The 14388-nt window shown below is 44.6% G+C and overlaps 1 protein-coding gene across 1 annotated transcript; it reads left to right on the top strand.

Moving 5' to 3' along the window:
* Nucleotides 1-402: 402 nt before the first annotated feature.
* Nucleotides 403-13560, top strand: LOC110510354 (cell surface glycoprotein MUC18). The gene is made up of 7 exons (XM_021591720.3): nucleotides 403-714; nucleotides 3840-3961; nucleotides 4302-4506; nucleotides 5368-5513; nucleotides 6790-6934; nucleotides 7850-8003; nucleotides 12727-13560. Exons 1-7 carry the CDS (start codon nucleotides 657-659, stop codon nucleotides 12812-12814), a joined length of 918 nt encoding a protein of 305 aa, XP_021447395.1. The 5' UTR covers nucleotides 403-656; the 3' UTR covers nucleotides 12815-13560.
* The last annotated feature ends 828 nt before the right edge of the window (nucleotides 13561-14388 follow it).

The raw sequence follows: 14388 nt of genomic DNA, 5'->3' as shown, positions 1-14388 counted from the left end.
AATTAAGTGTACACGGAACCATTTTCGGAAGTAGGGACAGGTTTGGTTAAGGACAGATAATTGACTTCTAGATGGCAAAAGCTCTCGTGTGACAAAAGCCATGAATGACACGATCAGTGCTATCCGGGATCTTTGGGACATCCCTACCCCATTAAAGTAGAATTTTAAAATGTTAGGTAAAGTGCTATGGTTGTGGTTAGGGTAGGGACTTTTCAATGAACTCGTATAGCACTGAGCTGCGTGAAACTACATCAACATCCTGAGTGCACGGAGACAAGTGACGCACTAACAAGTGATTGGTAATTGGAGCGTATACTCCCATTGTTATCAATGTACACACGTCTTGTTTTTACTTAATATCTACAACAGCGGAGAACAGTTATTTAAAACCAAACATAAATAAACACTTTCAGAAAAACATTCGGCACGTGGAAAGAAAGAGGTGTGTGTGTATATATATATATATATATCTACACGTGTGTAAAGCTTGTTTCCAAACTTTGAAAGAAAGACAACCCTGGAAGCCACGCCTCCCCAGTATCAATAAGTACAGTTCCAGACGTTCCTTTCCACATTCAGAGGGGCTTGCAGTATTTGGATACAGACAGTGAAGCAGAGTGGGAATACTCATCAATACCCAGAATCCAATAACAAACATGAGAGGTTTTATACTCTTTGCGATTTTAGTAATTGCACATGCTCACAGCAGTATTGGTAAATATACTTTTATTTACTTTAACTGAGTGAATTTCATTTTATTCTACTCGTTACACTTACATTTTATGTAGTCTTATTTGTTTTAATTCAACTGCAAACGTGAACTCTTCAACATTGTTCTTCAAATTAGTTTTCTTGACAAATGTGGTGTAAAGTACTTAAGTAAAAATACTTTAAAGTGCTACTTAAATCGTTTTTTGAGTATCAGTACTTCACTATTTATATTTCAGACAACTTTTACTCCACTACATTCCTAAATAAAAGTATGTATTTTTTACTCCTTACATTTTCCCTGACACCCAAAAGTATTTTACATTTTGAATGCTTAACAGGACAGAAACTGTCCAATTCACGCACTTATCAAGAGAACATTCCTGTCATCCCTCTACCTCAGCTCTGGCGGACGTACTAAATACAAATGTATCTTTTATAAATTATGAGTGTTTTACTTTTACTTTTCATACTTAAGTATATTTTAGCAATTCCATTTACTTTTGATACTGAAGTAGATTTAAAACCAAATACTTTTAGACTTTTATTCAAGTAGTATTTTACTGGGTGACTTTCACTTTTACTTGAGTCATTTTCTATGAAGGTATCTTTACTTTAACTCAAGTATGACAATTGGGTACTTTTTCCACCACTGGGTTGGCATCACATAAGGGCTTATACTCGGATTTAACTTGCACTCATTATCTGCACATGGTGTGTTATCATGGTTGGTTTATTAGTATATTATGGGAAAGAGATGATTTTGTTTTCGGTCGCGCTGAAACGATCTCAAGTGCTGCGTAAAATCAGGTGACGCAGATGTGTGTGTGTGTGTGTGTGTGTATATATATATATATATATATATATATATATATATATATATATATATATATATATATATCGTCTCTTTGTGTGCCTGTGTAATGATTCAATTATTAATTGAGAGCGGAACTCCCCTGAAAAGCCAATTATCTGAATACGAAATTGAAAGTGTGACAAATCAAATTAATCTCTGCGCCTCTATCTATCTCCAAGGGTTTTGATTTACCTTGGAGACTCAGCGCTTGTGGAGAAAAGCAATTTAAGTCACTGTTTATTTTTTTTGTCACTATCGAAAACATGTTTCCAATTGCTTTTCTTCAACATTTACCATGGTGTGGATCGATAATGCCACAGTCATCCCCGTGAAATGGTGTGCTTTCAACGTGTTGTTCAGCTCCTCTGACAAGTAATGCAAGTGCGTGGTTGGTCTGTGTTTTTGCACTAAAACGCTTTGTCCAGCAGGGGACCTCCTGCTGGACTATTACATCTCCTAGTCAAGTAGACAAACCTGTTGTTCATATGACTGTATTTGGCTAAATGCCAGTCCGGTCTGAGTCAGACAAAGAGGAGGAAAAGGAAGAGCTTGTATAAAAATTAAAACAATGTATTTGTCACTCAAACAGTAAGCTGCTGCAACAGCCCAGTCTATATGTGGCCTAATGTTAGGTGCACCAGCCCAGTCTAATGCCCTATATGTGGCCTAATGTTAGGTGCACCACCCCAGTCAAATGCCCTATATGTGGCCTAATGTTAGGTGCACCACCCCAGTCAAATGCCCTATATGTGGCCTAATGTTAGGTGCACCACCCCAGTCAAATGCCCTATATGTGGCCTAATGTTAGGTGCACCAGCCTGGTCTAATGCCCTATATGTGGCCTAATGTTAGGTGCACCAGCCCAGTCTAATGCCCTATATGTGGCCTAATGTTAGGTGCACCAGCCCAGTCTAATGCCCTATATGTGGCCTAATGCTAGGTGCACCAGCCCGGTCTAATGCCCTATATGTGGCCTAATGTTAGGTGCACCAGCCCGGTCTAATGTCCTATATGTGGCCTAATGTTAGGTGCACCAGCCCGGTCTAATGCCCTATATGTGGCCTAATGTTAGGTGCACCAGCCCGGTCTAATGCCCTATATGTGGCCTAATGTTAGGTGCACCAGCCCAGTCTAATGCCCTATATGTGGCCTAATGTTAGGTGCACCAGCCCGGTCTAATGCCCTATATGTGGCCTAATGTTAGGTGCACCAGCCCGGTCTAATGCCCTATATGTGGCCTAATGTTAGGTGCACCAGCCCAGTCTAATGCCCTATATGTGGCCTAATGTTAGGTGCACCAGCCCGGTCTAATGCCCTATATGTGGCCTAATGTTAGGTGCACCAGCCCAGTCTAATGCCCTATATGTGGCCTAATGTTAGGTGCACCAGCCCAGTCTAATGCCCTATATGTGGCCTAATGTTAGGGGCACCAGCCCAGTCTAATGCCCTATATGTGGTCTAATGTTAGGTGCACCAGCCCAGTCTAATGCCCTATATGTGGCCTATATGTGGCCTAATGTTAGGTGCACCAGCCCAGTCTAATGCCCTATATGTGGCCTAATGTTAGGTGCACCAGCCCAGTCTAATGCCCTATATGTAGCCTAATGTTAGGGGCACCAGCCCAGTCTAATGCCCTATATGTGGCCTAATGTTAGGTGCACCAGCCCAGTCTAATGCCCTATATGTGGCCTAATGTTAGGTGCACCAGCCCAGTCTAATGCCCTATATGTGGCCTAATGTTAGGTGCACCAGCCCAGTCTAATGCCCTATATGTGGCCTAATGTTAGGTGCACCAGCCCAGTCTAATGCTCTATATGTAGCCTAATGTTAGGGGCACCAGCCCAGTCTAATGCCCTATATGTGGCTTAATGTTAGGTGTACCAGCCCAGTCTAATGCCCTATATGTGGCCTATATGTGGCCTAATGTTAGGTGCACCCGCCCAGTCTAATGCCCTATATGTGGCCTAATGTTAGGGGCACCAGCCCAGTCTAATGCCCTATATGTGGCCTAATGTTAGGTGCACCAGCCCAGTCTAATGCCCTATATGTGGCCTAATGTTAGGTGCACCAGCCCATCCACTGAAGTGTATCAAAATACTTCTCAACAAAAAAAAACACTGGAATGACTCTAGCAATAGGTGGGCTAAACAATAATCTTGTCTACTACCAGCCATGGGACAAGATTAGCTAAACAATAAACCAGCATCGACAGCTAAAGTGTATGTATGATGATGGTGTTGATTTGATCCTTGTTGTCTTCCTCTGTCCTGTCTAGCGGCTCTGGTCATACAGGGACCAGACAAGCCTGTTCTGGAGAACGATGAAGTCACCCTGGAATGTCTGCTTTCTGACTCGGAGCTCAACACCAGCCAAGTCCACTTTGAGAAGTTTTCCAAGGTCAGGACACAGGCTACTTCTACCTCTGACCTTACTTCTAATTGGGTTATATGATTGCCAATTCTGTTGCTGTACTATGTGAAGGAAAGCGTGTTGAGGTTCTACACTTATCGAAACATGACTTGAACTCGACTTCAGTAGTGCAGTATGTTTAATTATGTCAACAGGGCTCAGCTTTATCATTTTGTTGTATATAAAATGACCAATGTTTGCAGACCAAGAAGGTAATCATTCTCACTACTACTCATATCACTGCCAGTCCTCCATATCACTGCTGTTTGCAGATGAGGTACATCTCTGTTTTTCGCTCACTGTTCCTCTCTCTCCTACTCTTCATCAGTACATGAATAAGTGGTATCGACTGGAGGAGGAGTCCATGTACCGCCGATGTATCCCTGGTGTTATCTTGAGGCGTGAGGCGAGCCAACTGCTTCTGTCCATCCGCGGCATCGTCAGCTACTTCCACCAAGGACTCTACCGCTGTGTCGCAGACAACGCCACGGCACCCGACAACTCCTCCCAGCCCCTGGCTATCACCGTCGAATGTGAGTATAGGGTGGGCAATATTAGTCACATGCTTGTCTGTAACAGCTGTTTATTTTTTAAATATTTTTTTAAATGGCCAATAAGTCTGCACCGCAGGAAAGACCAAACCTTCTGGAGAGCTGCTGGGCATGCAGGCTTTTAATACAACCCTGCTTTAATACACCTGACTTGTATCAGCTGCTCCCCAGAACCTTGATTAGCTAAATTCTGTGGTGTGCTGGAACAAACCCCTGCACACCCAGTAGTAGCTCTCCAGGAGGAGCGCCTGCTATCCACTCCACCGTACAGTATATCCATTCTCCTTGTTTTCAAAAACAATGTTCCAGAAACGGAAATTCACAGGGGATAGATAGAAATACAAATAACCAGAAGAAGAGACACATTGTACTGTACAAGGCACATGAAAGGGTGGTCATAGCGTGAGGCCTATTTTCCCTTGCGCTACAGGGGCGATCAAATCGTCCGTCATGTCTTTTGATAGGCTTCTTTGCCCGTGGAGCAATCGATAATGGGGAATTATTTGTGTGGACAGAAGGAGAGAGCCCAAGGCCCATGGAGATGGTTCCGTTGACGTAGAGTGGGAGAAAATGAACCGTCACACTCCACAGTGCACCATTGTGAGGACTTAGGAAGATGAAGGCAATTACCATTATCTGATTGTTCCCTCCTCATGGGCAATTTGTAGAGGATTTGAGGCACGATACTGCAGTATACTCAGGGATATGGCTCTGTTGACTCATGTTTATGCATGCTTGTACACCGTGCACAGCTGCACACACGCACTCAAACCTCTTAAAACCATCATGCATGCATTCTTCTTTTATTCTACGTCTCTGCTGTGTTTCTGATTCCCTGTTCAGACATACGTGAGCTGTCTGTGTACGATGTGTCCTCCTCCAGCCGGAAGTTCATCAAGGAAAACCTGCTTGTGACACTAGGCGAAGACGTAGAGGTGGAGTGCTCCACCACAGCCTCTGAGGCACCACAATACTTCTGGCAGAAATATGTGAGTTTGGGCCTGTCAGGATCTGGCCTTCTATCGCTCGATCTCTGTCCCGCTCCTCTTTCACTCTCAGCACCATAAGAGGTGCTCAGTATTCATTGTTATTCCCTGGTTTGGGGCCCCGTCTTTCTGTAGAGCAGCCTGCCCACTTACAGAGGATTAATAGTTTAATGAGGTCTAGACAAGTGGCAACCTGAAAGCCAATCTGTTGATAGAATCCTAATGATTTTTCAATGTTCAGTTAATCATTGTTGAATTATTCAACTTGCTGTTACCAAAGCCACAAACCAAATACCCAGGGGAATTAAGACTCCCGAATGGCCATGCAGGCAACAATAAGACCTTGGTGAATTGATTTGCTGCTCCCTAGTGGTAAAATAAGGTATCACTACTTCAGCACATTGTGGTCCACTATTTCAGACCTGATGCAATTTCACGCCTTTAAAATCAAGTTAGTCCTCATTTTAATACATTTTGCTGAATTTGAATGTCTTTAGAAAGAATCCACTCTCAAATATCCCCCATCTACCTTTTGAACCAGTCTGTCCACACATTCATAACTATTTGCATAACTCTTTATACATTTGGATTTGGGGTAGAAAATATTCAAGGATGGGGATGGGAGGAATTATAGGGGCAGAGAAACAAACAGTATGGGCCATTTGATGGGCAGCTGCTGACTGACTGCACAGTCCCGGTCTCCAGTAATGTCCATAGGAGGCAGGCAAGAGACTGGATGCATCTGAGCCAGTGGATTTCCATGCAGAATGCTGTTTTGGCCAAACCTGGCCTTTCCTGGAAATCCTCTTAATTCAGCCCCTCATTCAAATTGAAATTGACTTTCTTGGCAGGAAAATGTGAGATCCCAGGAACCAAATCATTTGCAAGGTGTAGTGTCTTTTTTTGGTTTGTTTCTATTCTGTTTCTCCTATTATTTCTCCCCTACTGTGTCTAACTCTCCCTCTTAATAATAGCGAGGCAGCTAGTTCTGTGTCCACAGTGCCTCCCGTTTTCTCATTATGTGTTGTTAACAGTGTTGCCGTGCTATTCTTTGCTGATTGCTTCATCTAGGTCAGTGAATTGAGTTTATGTGGAATTTATTCCATTTGTTCAGGTAAATACACCTTGTCTGGGAGTTTATTGCTTCTGTCACAGGGACACGCATACTGTAACTCCACTGAGAATCATTTTCTTGACTCGTTCGCTCGCTTTCTCCTCCATTCGCACCCCTCTCTCTCTCTCCTCTCTCTCTCTCATCCACCATCCTTCCCTCTATCAGGGAGAGGACTGGATCGTGCCCTCCTCCAAGCTGAGGCTGAAGAATGTGAGGATGGAGGATGGTGGAGACTACACCTGCATGGCTGAGCACCCCACCCTGTCCAGCCTGAAGAAGAGCAGCACCATCTCCATCACTGTGCTGCCAGGTAGGTAGGGGTCAGGAAGGCAGGGACTACAGGGGTTGGTGTTATGAAGAGGGACAGTAAGTGTAGGGGTTAGCAAGCAGGAATAAGAGGAGGGAGGGCGAGGAACACAGATGTTAGGGCCAAGGCACTTATGGGGAGGAGGAGCTCCCGTGAAGGCGAGGGTCTTAGGCTATGTGATGGAGGAGAGCAACTGGCCACTGCGGAGGACGTGTCTTAGGACACTAAATATGTCACTGAAGAAGAGGACTCATTAAGTTACAGCTAATCCAATTTATCATACTGATCATTGTTCATTTTTATCAGCGACCTGCGAGATGATTACGCTGCATTAATGGTCACGGGTTTTTCCACACGATCATATCGCCAATATAGAGTCAATTATAATCCTTGAGATTACAATCGTTTCAATTATCTAGCCTCCAAGTCAGTTGCGCCAATCAAACTGGATGCATGTCAATTATAACAGTGAAGACACTGCTTCAGTATGAAGTGGAAGTGAATAATCGTAGTGAACAATCATTTGCACTTCATTTTACACTATTTTTAATCAATCAAATGTATTTAATACAGCCCTTTTACATCAGCAGTTGTCACAGTGCTTTACAGACACCCAGCCTAAAACCGCAGAGAGCAAGCTATGCAGATGAAGCAGCACAGAGGCTAGGAAGAAACCTAGAGAGGAATCAGGCTCTTCTGGCTGTACCGGGTGGAGATGCATGTGGCCATTAAGGCCAGATTGTTTTTCAAGACATTCAAACGTTCATAGATGACCAGCAGGGTCAGATTATAACCATTTTATCCAGTAGAGTTGGATACACTACGAAATGGACAGTATGGAGCTAGGCTAACAAAATAAACTGTCTGTGAATCATCTGGTATTAAAGCCTGTAGTGTGTCTGACTCTCCGGCCTGCAGCCACCAACGGCCGTCTCAACCAAGCCTGGTACGACTCCACCAACCTGGTGTTGATGACCTCCGTGGCGGGGGCGGTTCTCCTGGTGCTCATCCTGTCTATCACCGTCTTCCTGGTCCGCAGGGCCAAGCAGGCCAAGAGCACCAAGGGACCCATGTGAGTGCTGAGCTCTGTGGCACAGTGCCCTCCTCACCTCTCTCTCTCCCTCTCCCTGTGTGTGTGTGTGTGGTGCCCCTCCTTTCTTTTATCTCATTCCCTCTCCTCTTCCATTTATCCCAGGTTATAGCCAGGCCAATATATTATATCTATTGCCTTATATTTCACTCTGACTCTTACGATAGTACCAAGGCTAAGGTGGATTTACTGTGTGTGTTAGTGTTCTTGTAGACCGCTGTCCCAGTAGCGGTGACCAGCTAGACCCAGTCGCTGACTTCCTCCCTGATCTCTTCCCTGCCCACATGAAAAAATACTACAGTTTACTATAGAATACTACAGTACTTACTGTAGAATTATGTGGTATACTGTAGAAAACTATACTACACACTGTAGTATCCCTCTATCATGTGTAGTACTTGCTATAGAATGTTGCAGAATACTATAGTAAATACTACAGTAATGTCTGCAAAAACACTACACTTTTTAAACTAAAGTAAATACTACAGTATTTTTATTTGCATATACTCTGCCCATTCCCCTATCCCAATTTGTGCCATCTATAAGTAAGACATCTATCTACATGCCAAGTATAGACCATATATTGTGTTCCATACAGGTCAGAGAAAAGAGCTGACGTTCAGACCCCAGTCCTACCTGCTTACAGGTTAGAGAAAAGAGCTGACGTTCAGACCCCAGTCCTACCTACTTACAGGTTAGAGAAAAGAGCTGACGTTCAGACCCCAGTCCTACCTGCTTACAGGTTAGAGAAAAGAGCTGACGTTCAGACCCCAGTCCTACCTGCTTACAGGTTAGAGAAAAGAGCTGACGTTCAGACCCCAGTCCTACCTGCTTACAGGTTAGAGAAAAGAGCTGACGTTCAGACCCCAGTCCTACCTGCTTACAGGTTAGAGAAAAGAGCTGACGTTCAGACCCCAGTCCTACCTGCTTACAGGTCAGAGAAAAGAGCTGACGTTCAGACCCCAGTCCTACCTGCTTACAGGTTAGAGAAAAGAGCTGACGTTCAGACCCCAGTCCTACCTGCTTACAGGTTAGAGAAAAGAGCTGACGTTCAGACCCCAGTCCTACCTGCTTACAGGTTAGAGAAAAGAGCTGACGTTCAGACCCCAGTCCTACCTACTTACAGGTTAGAGAAAAGAGCTGACGTTCAGACCCCAGTCCTACCTGCTTACAGGTTAGAGAAAAGAGCTGACGTTCAGACCCCAGTCCTACCTGCTTACAGGTTAGAGAAAAGAGCTGACGTTCAGACCCCAGTCCTACCTGCTTACAGGTTAGAGAAAAGAGCTGACGTTCAGACCCCAGTCCTACCTGCTTACAGGTTAGAGAAAAGAGCTGACGTTCAGACCCCAGTCCTACCTGCTTACAGGTTAGAGAAAAGAGCTGACGTTCAGACCCCAGTCCTACCTGCTTACAGGTTAGAGAAAAGAGCTGACGTTCAGACCCCAGTCCTACCTGCTTACAGGTTAGAGAAAAGAGCTGACGTTCAGACCCCAGTCCTACCTACTTACAGGTTAGAGAAAAGAGCTGACGTTCAGACCCCAGTCCTACCTACTTACAGGTTAGAGAAAAGAGCTGACGTTCAGACCCCAGTCCTACCTACTTACAGGTTAGAGAAAAGAGCTGACGTTCAGACCCCAGTCCTACCTGCTTACAGGTTAGAGAAAAGAGCTGACGTTCAGACCCCAGTCCTACCTGCTTACAGGTTAGAGAAAAGAGCTGACGTTCAGACCCCAGTCCTACCTGCTTACAGGTTAGAGAAAAGAGCTGACGTTCAGACCCCAGTCCTACCTGCTTACAGGTTAGAGAAAAGAGCTGACGTTCAGACCCCAGTCCTACCTGCTTACAGGTTAGAGAAAAGAGCTGACGTTCAGACCCCAGTCCTACCTGCTTACAGGTTAGAGAAAAGAGCTGACGTTCAGACCCCAGTCCTACCTACTTACAGGTTAGAGAAAAGAGCTGACGTTCAGACCCCAGTCCTACCTGCTTACAGGTTAGAGAAAAGAGCTGACGTTCAGACCCCAGTCCTACCTGCTTACAGGTTAGAGAAAAGAGCTGACGTTCAGACCCCAGTCCTACCTACTTACAGGTTAGAGAAAAGAGCTGACGTTCAGACCCCAGTCCTACCTACTTACAGGTTAGAGAAAAGAGCTGACGTTCAGACCCCAGTCCTACCTGCTTACAGGTTAGAGAAAAGAGCTGACGTTCAGACCCCAGTCCTACCTACTTACAGGTTAGAGAAAAGAGCTGACGTTCAGACCCCAGTCCTACCTGCTTACAGGTTAGAGAAAAGAGCTGACGTTCAGACCCCAGTCCTACCTGCTTACAGGTTAGAGAAAAGAGCTGACGTTCAGACCCCAGTCCTACCTGCTTACAGGTTAGAGAAAAGAGCTGACGTTCAGACCCCAGTCCTACCTACTTACAGGTTAGAGAAAAGAGCTGACGTTCAGACCCCAGTCCTATCTGCTTACAGGTTAGAGAAAAGAGCTGACGTTCAGACCCCAGTCCTACCTACTTACAGGTTAGAGAAAAGAGCTGACGTTCAGACCCCAGTCCTACCTGCTTACAGGTTAGAGAAAAGAGCTGACGTTCAGACCCCAGTCCTACCTGCTTACAGGTTAGAGAAAAGAGCTGACGTTCAGACCCCAGTCCTACCTGCTTACAGGTTAGAGAAAAGAGCTGACGTTCAGACCCCAGTCCTACCTACTTACAGGTTAGAGAAAAGAGCTGACGTTCAGACCCCAGTCCTACCTGCTTACAGGTTAGAGAAAAGAGCTGACGTTCAGACCCCAGTCCTACCTGCTTACAGGTTAGAGAAAAGAGCTGACGTTCAGACCCCAGTCCTACCTGCTTACAGGTTAGAGAAAAGAGCTGACGTTCAGACCCCAGTCCTACCTACTTACAGGTTAGAGAAAAGAGCTGACGTTCAGACCCCAGTCCTACCTACTTACAGGTTAGAGAAAAGAGCTGACGTTCAGACCCCAGTCCTACCTACTTACAGGTTAGAGAAAAGAGCTGACGTTCAGACCCCAGTCCTACCTGCTTACAGGTTAGAGAAAAGAGCTGACGTTCAGACCCCAGTCCTACCTGCTTACAGGTTAGAGAAAAGAGCTGACGTTCAGACCCCAGTCCTACCTGCTTACAGGTTAGAGAAAAGAGCTGACGTTCAGACCCCAGTCCTACCTGCTTACAGGTTAGAGAAAAGAGCTGACGTTCAGACCCCAGTCATACCTACTTACAGGTTAGAGAAAAGAGCTGACGTTCAGACCCCAGTCCTACCTACTTACAGGTCAGAGAAAAGAGCTGACGTTCAGACCCCAGTCCTACCTACTTACAGGTTAGAGAAAAGAGCTGACGTTCAGACCCCAGTCCTACCTACTTACAGGTTAGAGAAAAGAGCTGACGTTCAGACCCCAGTCCTACCTGCTTACAGGTTAGAGAAAAGAGCTGACGTTCAGACCCCAGTCCTACCTGCTTACAGGTTAGAGAAAAGAGCTGACGTTCAGACCCCAGTCCTACCTGCTTACAGGTTAGAGAAAAGAGCTGACGTTCAGACCCCAGTCCTACCTGCTTACAGGTTAGAGAAAAGAGCTGACGTTCAGACCCCAGTCCTACCTGCTTACAGGTTAGAGAAAAGAGCTGACGTTCAGACCCCAGTCCTACCTGCTTACAGGTTAGAGAAAAGAGCTGACGTTCAGACCCCAGTCCTACCTGCTTACAGGTTAGAGAAAAGAGCTGACGTTCAGACCCCAGTCCTACCTGCTTACAGGTTAGAGAAAAGAGCTGACGTTCAGACCCCAGTCCTACCTGCTTACAGGTTAGAGAAAAGAGCTGACGTTCAGACCCCAGTCCTACCTGCTTACAGGTTATGGAAAATGTGCTCTTAGAATTTCTCTAGTAGGTTTCTTCTAAGAGAAAGCCTCCACTTCTATGTCAAAGATAATAAAACAAACAGTATAGTGAACACTACAGTAATGTCTGCAAAAACACTACAGTAAATACTACATTATATACTGCAGTCCATAAAAACACTACATTAATTACTGTAGTATATACTACACGTTTTAATTTACTACTGTATTTATACTGTAGATAGAGTTGACTGTATATACTACACTAAGTACTACAGTAGTCACTGTAGTATTTTGCAGACTGTAGTCCGCAAAATCACTACAATGCATACTATAGTATTTTTTTCATGTGGGTGTGTCTTCACCAGACTCTTGCAAAACATGTAAAGGATACTATGATCATATAGTATGTACTGTTAAAATCACAATAAATACACAGTAATCAGACACATTGTGACCCACAACTTCTGTTGACCAACCTCATATCAGAGTGATTACAACATGAGTACAGTACATGTTTTCTGTAATAGGTAATCTGTCTTATATATGAAAGCTATTGAGGTTAGGTTGCTCTTTACATCTGTGTGTTTGACCTACAGTATATTCTGTAGATTACTGGTTGGCAGTCTATTTGTTCTCTTTTACTTGTCTTTCTCTCCTCTGTGGTTCTCTGGGCAGTCCATTTACACATAATGGTGCAACTCTCTATCTTTCTCTCCTCTGTGGGTCTCTGGGCAGTCCATTTACACATAATGGTGCAACTCTCTATCTACTCTCCTCTGTGGTTCTCTGGGCAGTCCATTTAACCATAATTGTGCAACTCACTCTTTCTCTCCTCCTCCTCTCTCTACCTCCAGTGATGACCACTCTCAGAAGAAGCCCATCTACACAGCCAGTGTGGAGTCTCTGGCCTCTACCAGTGGAGACAAACAACCACTGGTGTGACCGCGCCAAGAGATGGAGAGGAGAAGTAGGGGAACAAATGGAGAAAGATGGTGAAAGGGAGTGAGGAATAGGAAGGAGGGAAGATGTTGAGGTGGGAGGAGAGGTGCCTGGGTTATGGATGCAGAGTAAAATCGAAGCTATTATCAAAGGCTGGCTGCGTGTAAGAGGAGGGAGACAAATTATTGTTTTACTGGGGTGGTTTGCTTCCAGCGGGGTTGGCTGAAGTGTTCTTGAACAAAAGGTGTGCAATTTTCTCTTTATTGATCTCGCAACCTGCAAAATTGAGATTCACGTTCTTATCTGAGGCAAGGTGAGGGGGAGGAGTCTTAGATACTGTGGGAACCCTAAGCAGCTGCAGACATTTTTCACAAGGAGGTTACCTTGAGTTAAACTGCTCACCACCACCACCACTTTTGCAGCCTTGGGCTCACAGAAAGGAATGTCTCTTACGTTGCAAGTGTAATGTGACTGCTGTATCACAAATGTGCCTTTTCCCCTCAATGCTATTACGTGGTGTAGAATATTGGTCTGGATTTTTTTCCAAGGAAATGTATAACCTTATGTAGCATACTAGTGGTGACGCACTTCAAAGTATACAGACAAGATGTACACTTGTAGATTATTTTGCATCTCTATATTCCAATGACAACTGAAGCACTTTCAAACATTACACTCAGAGCTATCTATTTGCTGTATTTCCTGTACTTATAATAGTCATGATATAAAGTTGATTTGAGAAATTCTAATAGGAATTGCCCAGTGTCTTTTATCATTGATTAAAATGTAGGACATATCAAGAGAGGGAGGAGTATTGACAATGCTGTGAAAGCTGGATGCTGGTACAAGCTTGGACACACATACAGTAAATCCAATGGCCTCTTGACCTCCTATCCTCTCTGTATCCTCAGTTCCCTCCACTTCCTATCCATTCTGCAAGGCCTTCCTCTACAGCTGATCTTTACTGCACCTCACACACACCATCTAACCACGGAGAGAGAGCCTGCATATGATATGCCCAGTCAATAACAGAAGACCGACAGACAACCTTGAGTCATCTACCCATTGTTTTAAGTGAGGCTATGTATGTGGTTACTCATGGTTCATTCCCCACTGCATCCTACAGCACCATTAATAACTCTCCCTCTCCCAGCCAGGCTACAACTTCATTCTTTCATTTTCTCCTCTGTTGCCTTCTAACCTTAACTTATTTCCATCACCACTTATCACTATAACGGCTCTTCTCATAACTATGTATTTAATGAAGCCTGGACTATGTGTGGCTGGTTGAAGGTAGGCTGCCGTAACAGGAAGGAGATGCTGTGGTTTAACATGACACTCCGTTAAAAGGAACTGTCCACGCGCTTCAGAGCACAGCGAGGATAATGTTATTAAACTGATTATTCAAGTCTCCGGCCACCGTCTGGCTTTTTACAGGCCATTTGTGTGTCCTAGCTGCTAGGTGTAAAGGCTGAGGTCAAAACGGTGTAGCCAAAAGTCCATAAAACAGTCATGCTTCATCAAAATACAGTTTGGAAATTTGAAGCGCTCTTCATTTGAAATGCCAGTGAACAGCG

This window comes from Oncorhynchus mykiss, chromosome 3 (assembly GCF_057628025.1).
Source record: "Oncorhynchus mykiss isolate SJ-2025 chromosome 3, ASM5762802v1, whole genome shotgun sequence".
Taxonomy (NCBI): Eukaryota; Metazoa; Chordata; class Actinopteri; order Salmoniformes; family Salmonidae; genus Oncorhynchus; species Oncorhynchus mykiss.
This window is presented reverse-complemented; position numbering and strand designations above follow the sequence as displayed.

Bases quoted from the DNA above. Each gene is read 5' to 3' on its own strand.
- LOC110510354 (XM_021591720.3), top strand. From the start codon at position 657: ATGAGAGGTTTTATACTCTTTGCGATTTTAGTAATTGCACATGCTCAC. The intron at 715-3,839 runs GTAAATATACTT...TGTCCTGTCTAG, and splicing joins ACATGCTCACAGCAGTATTG to CGGCTCTGGTCATACAGGGA. The intron at 8,004-12,726 runs GTGAGTGCTGAG...CTCTACCTCCAG, and splicing joins AAGAGCACCAAGGGACCCAT to TGATGACCACTCTCAGAAGA.